General features: G+C 46.5%; 1 protein-coding gene across 1 annotated transcript in view; it reads right to left on the reverse strand.

The window, feature by feature from the left end:
• si:dkeyp-27e10.3 (UPF0606 protein KIAA1549) overlaps positions 1-1,787 on the reverse strand; it is an 18,430-nt gene extending 16,643 nt beyond the window's left edge. Inside the window, 1 exon segment of the mRNA XM_059326022.1 lies at positions 1,492-1,787. Within this exon segment, the coding sequence (XP_059182005.1) occupies positions 1,492-1,672 (181 nt within the window). The 5' untranslated portion in view covers positions 1,673-1,787.
• Between the last annotated feature and the right edge of the window lie 3,767 nt (positions 1,788-5,554).

The raw sequence follows: 5,554 nt of genomic DNA on the forward strand, positions 1-5,554 counted from the left end.
TGTTTCCAGTCTTTGTGCTAAGCTAAGCTAAGCTAGGCTAACAGTTTCCCTCTGTTTCCAGTCTTTGTGCTAAGCTAAGCTAAGCTAGGCTAACAGTTTCCCTCTGTTTCCAGTCTTTGTGCTAAGCTAAGCTTAACTAAGCTAACAGTTTCCCTCTGTTTCTAGTCTTTGTGCTAAGCTAAGCTTAGCTAACAGTTTCCCTCTGTTCTCAGTCTTTGTGCTAAGCTAGGCTAACAGTTTCCCTCTGTTTCCAGTCTTTGTGCTAAGCTAAGCTAGGCTAACAGTTTCCCTCTGTTTCCAGTCTTTGTGCTAAGCTAAGCTAAGCTAACAGCTTCCCTCTGTTTCTAGTCTTTGTGCTAAGCTAAGCTTAGCTAGCAGTTTCCCTCTGTTCTCAGTCTTTGTGCTAAGCTAGGCTAACAGTTTCCCTCTGTTTCCCGTCTTTATGCTAAGCTAGGCTAACAGTTTCCCTCTGTTTCCAGTCTCTAAGCTAAGCTAACCGTTTCCCTGTTTCCAGTCTTTGTGCTAAGCTAAGCTAAGCAGCTGAGAGGATTTCTTTCAGTTTTTGGGCGTAAATAAAGAAAAGAAAACAGAAAGATGAAGCTGCATTGTTTCATCAATTAAAAACATAAAAAATGAAAAATAAAATAAAAATAAATGTAGTGACTCCCCAACTAATCCCTAGTATTATTATTTTGACTATAGATATGTAAATATTAATTATGTCCCAGAAATATAATATATTTTAACAGCTCAAACAGCCTCTTTCTGTTTCCTCGGCAGTCACACACACACACACACACACACACACACACACACTGCTGCGGCCTGTTGCCGTGGCGATGGCGTGGTTTGTATTCAGGAGACGCTCAGAGACGATCAACAGAAACACTCTCATCTGTTTACATGTTACATGTTTATTTATTTAAGGTATAATTATTATTATTATTTTATTTAAAATTTTACATATTATTATTTTTATTTATTTTAAATATCACAAACTGAGAGAACAATGTTAAATCATTAGAGATTTTTTATTTATGCATTTTAAAAATATAATAATAATAACAACAACAATAACAAAATAATAATTATATCAATAGTAATGATAATAATAATAATAATAATAATAACAATAATCAAAACAATAATAATAATAATAACAATAATTATAATAAAAGTAATAATTATAATAATACAAATTATTATTATTATTATTATTAATAATAATAATAATAATAATAATAATAATAATAATAATAACTTATTAGTTATTTTCCTGTTTTTGTTTTATTTATAAATTATTTAATTTTTCATCATATCTCTTTAAAGCATTAAAGCAGGTTCTGTCCTTGCTCAGTCTGACATCATCAGACACTTCTCCTTATAAGGACGTTCCTGTCTTCAGGCTCTGAGGTCACAGGGCCTACAGTTCCCATGATGCACCTGGACAGAGTATTGAGGGGCGCTGTCTCTTTAAGTATCACAACTCACCTGCTGCAGGTGAGCTCGATGTCACCATGGAAACCAGCATTCCCGCCACCAGCAGGATCCCACCGAGAGTCCGTCTGCACGCCGCGGTTCTGGGGTCCATCCTGGTCCCGGTGCTGGTTCTGGTTCCAGTCCTAGTTCTGGTGCTGGTTCTGCAGCCCGGCGGGGTCACAGGGTCCATCATCCTCAGAGGGCCGGCGGTCTGATCCCACAACACAGAGCCCAGGGCCCGTCAGGAGGACCTGGGGACAGAGAGAACCTTTAGACAGAACGTTACGGTTCTCAGGAGAACACGTAAAGGAACCACAAGACAGGAACCACTAGACAGGAACCACAAGACAGGAACCACAGAGAAGAAGACAGGAACCACAAGACAGGAACCACAGAGAACAAGACAGGAACCACAAGACAGGAACCACTGAGAACAAGACAGGAACCACAAGACAGGAACCACTGAGATACAAGACAGGAAACACAGAGAACAAGACAGGAACCACAAGACAGGAAGCACAGAGAACAAGACAGGAACCACAAGACAGGAACCACTAGACAGGAATCACAAGACAGGAACCACAGAGAACAAGACAGGAACCACAAGACAGGAACCACAGAGAACAAGACAGGAACCACATAGATACAAGACAGGAACAACAGAGAACAAGACAGGAACCACAGAGAACAAGACAGGAACCACAGAGAACTCTAGAGGAACAACAGAGAACAAGACAGGAACCACAGAGAACAAGACAGGAACCATAGAGAACATGACAGGAACCATAGAGAACAAGACAGGAACCACAGAGAATGAAACAGGAACCACAGAGAACAAGACAGGAACCATAGAGGACAAGACAGGAACCACAGAGAACAAAACAGGAACCACAGAGAGCAAGACAGGAACCACAGAGAACAAAACAGGAACAACCGAGAACTCCAGAGGAACCACAGAGAACAAGACAGGGACCACAAGACAGGAACCACAGAGAACAAGACAGGAACCATAGAGAACTCTAGAGGAACCACAGAGAACAAGACAGGAACCACAAGACAGGAACCATAGAGAACTCTAGAGGAACCACAGAGAACAAGACAGGAACCACAGAGAACAAGACAGGAACTATAGAGAACAAGACAGGAACCACAGAGAACAAAAAAGGAACCACAGAGAACAAGACAGGAACCACAGAGAACAAAACAGGAACCACAGAGAGCAAGACAGGAACCACAGAGAACAAAACAGGAACAACAGAGAACTCCAGAGGAACCACAGAGAACAAGACAGGAACCACAAGACAGGAACCACAGAGAACAAGACATGAACCACAGAGAACTCCAGAGGAACCACAGAGAACAAGACAGGAACCACAAGACAGGAACCATAGAGAACAAAACAGGAACCACAAGGAATTCTTGAGGAACCACAGAGAACAAGACAGGAACCACAGAGAACTCCAGATGAACCACAGAGATTAAGACAGGAATCACAGAGAACAAAACAGGAACCACAGAGAACAAAACAGGAAGCACAGAGAACTCTAGAGGAACCACAGAGAACAAGACAGGAACCACAGAGAACTCTAGCGGAACCAGAGAGAACAAGAGAGGAACCACAGAGAACAAGAGAGAAACCACAGAGAACAAGAGAGGAACCACAGAGAACAAGAGAGAAACCACAGAGAACAAGACAGGAACCACAAGACAGGAACCACAGAGAACTCTAGAGGAACCACAGAGAACAAAACAGGAACCACAGAGAACTCTAGCGAAACAAAGAGAACAAGACAGGAACCATAGAGAATCAAAAACAATCACTAGTTCTGGTTCTGATCGACTCTAAATACGGACTGCAGGTTCTTTTACTGCAGCAGAACCTGTTGGATTGTTCTGATAGTGATATTATTAGGCTATTACTGTTATTATGATCATTATTATTATTATTATTTATTAGGGGGTCTCTGGGGGCCCGGGGCCCTGCTCGGCTCTGTTCCGGCCCTGCTCCACATCTGTGTCCAGGCCGCTCACGCCTCCGCCGGTCCAACCCGGTCCGGACCGAGCCGGACCGGTCCGGCTCGGCTCGGCTCGGCTCGGCCCGGTCCCCTCACACACTGACCCCATTATCGGACAGCCTGTCTGTCTCTCCTCCGGGGCTCCAGCGGACACACCGGGCCGCTCTACCCGGCTCTGCAGTCCCCTATCGCGGGTTACAGCCGCAGAACATCCGTGTCCTAATTACCGCTCCGCTCCGGTCCGGTCCGGTCCCGGTTGTAACGTGTTACCGGCCGTTATTCTGGCCCTTATAATGAACCGAACGTGGTCCAGAATCCGAGCCTCCGCCCCCCTTCTCTCCCTCCGAGCCTCCACCGAGCCGCGGCGGTGCGGATCCTCCCGCAGCCCCCCACCCCCCACCACACAGCCTTCATTAATAAGAGGATCCGGACCGGACCGAGCCGGGCCGGGCCGGGCCGTCCCTGGGTCTGATCCGGATCAGAGAGACCTACCTGCCATCCTGGAGATGCGGATCGGGCGCGTCACGCCTCTCACAGCCGCGCGGCGCGCTCCCTGCGCGGGGAAGGAGGAGGCGGAGAGTCCCTGCAGAATCACACCTTCCTCCTCCTCCTCCTCCTCTCTGTCGGTCCGCAGTCTTCTTCACCTCCACCTCCTCGGATCGGTCGGGTCCACCAGGGCACGGTACCAGTCCGGTCTCGGTACCAGTCCGGTCTCGGTACCAGTCCCAGCCGGCTCCGCTCCGCCTGCTGCCGCTCAGCGTCACTGGATCCAAATCTACAATTCAAACGACATCTCGTTTTTTTCTTTTTCTCTCCTCACACCGAGGCGGTTCATCAGACCCGGATCCGGTCTGCAGGTCCGGTCCGGTCCGGTCCGGACTCAGAGGATCCGGATGAAAACATGAAAAACACTGAAACAGCTTTTTGTTTCATTTTGATGTGGCTCCATCAACAATAAAAACATAAAATATTATTTCTGTATGATAATAAAGATAATATCAGAGGCTGCATAGGAGTCTATGAGAACATGATTCATGACCTCAGTATTCTCACATTCAGTTTCTGGTTCCAAGGTTCCTCTGATGACGTCTGATCCAGAGACAGAACCTGCAGGAACCCTGAGGGGGGTCGGTACCAGTCTGTACGGGGTTAATGAGAGCTGGTTCAGTCCGTACGTGGTTAATGAGAGCTGGTTCAGTCCGTACGGGGTTAATGAGACCTGGTTCAGTCTGTACGGGGTTAATGAGAGCTGGTTCAGTCCGTACGGGGTTAATGAGACCTGGTTCAGTCTGTACGGGGTTAATGAGAGCTGGTTCAGTCCGTACGGGGTTAATGAGAGCTGGTTCAGTCTGTACGTGGTTAATGAGAGCTGGTTCAGTCTGTACGGGGTTAATGAGAGCTGGTTCAGTCCGTACGGGGTTAATGAGAGCTGGTTCAGTCCGTACGGGGTTAATGAGAGCTGGTTCAGTCTGTACGTGGTTAATGAGAGCTGGTTCAGTCTGTACGGGGTTAATGAGAGCTGGTTCAGTCCGTACGGGGTTAATGAGAGCTGGTTCAGTCCGTACGGGGTTAATGAGAGCTGGTTCAGTCTGTACGTGGTTAATGAGAGCTGGTTCAGTCCGTACGGGGTTAATGAGAGCTGGTTCAGTCCGTACGGGGTTAATGAGAGCTGGTTCAGTCTGTACGGGGTTAATGAGAGCTGGTTCAGTCCGTACGGGGTTAATGAGAGCTGGTTCAGTCCGTACGGGGTTAATGAGAGCTGGTTCAGGCCGTACGGGGTTAATGAGAGCTGGTTCAGTCCGTACGGGGTTAATGAGAGCTGGTTCAGGTTGATGATATCAGAACTCGGACTCGGCTGGTTGTTATCAAGTCAAAACTGGACACCAGTCAGTTTTTGTGTTTTTTGATAATTTTGTGTCATTTTTTGTGGTCTTTTTTTTAATTTCCTTGGTATTTTGTGTCTCTTTTTGGTCATTTTGACCAAGTGTTGCTGAGATATTATGTTCATAGGAATGAACAGAGCTCGACTGACTCCAACACACAGCACAGCACACTTATCC

Source organism: Centropristis striata, chromosome 22 (assembly GCF_030273125.1).
Source record: "Centropristis striata isolate RG_2023a ecotype Rhode Island chromosome 22, C.striata_1.0, whole genome shotgun sequence".
Lineage (NCBI taxonomy): Eukaryota > Metazoa > Chordata > Actinopteri > Perciformes > Serranidae > Centropristis > Centropristis striata.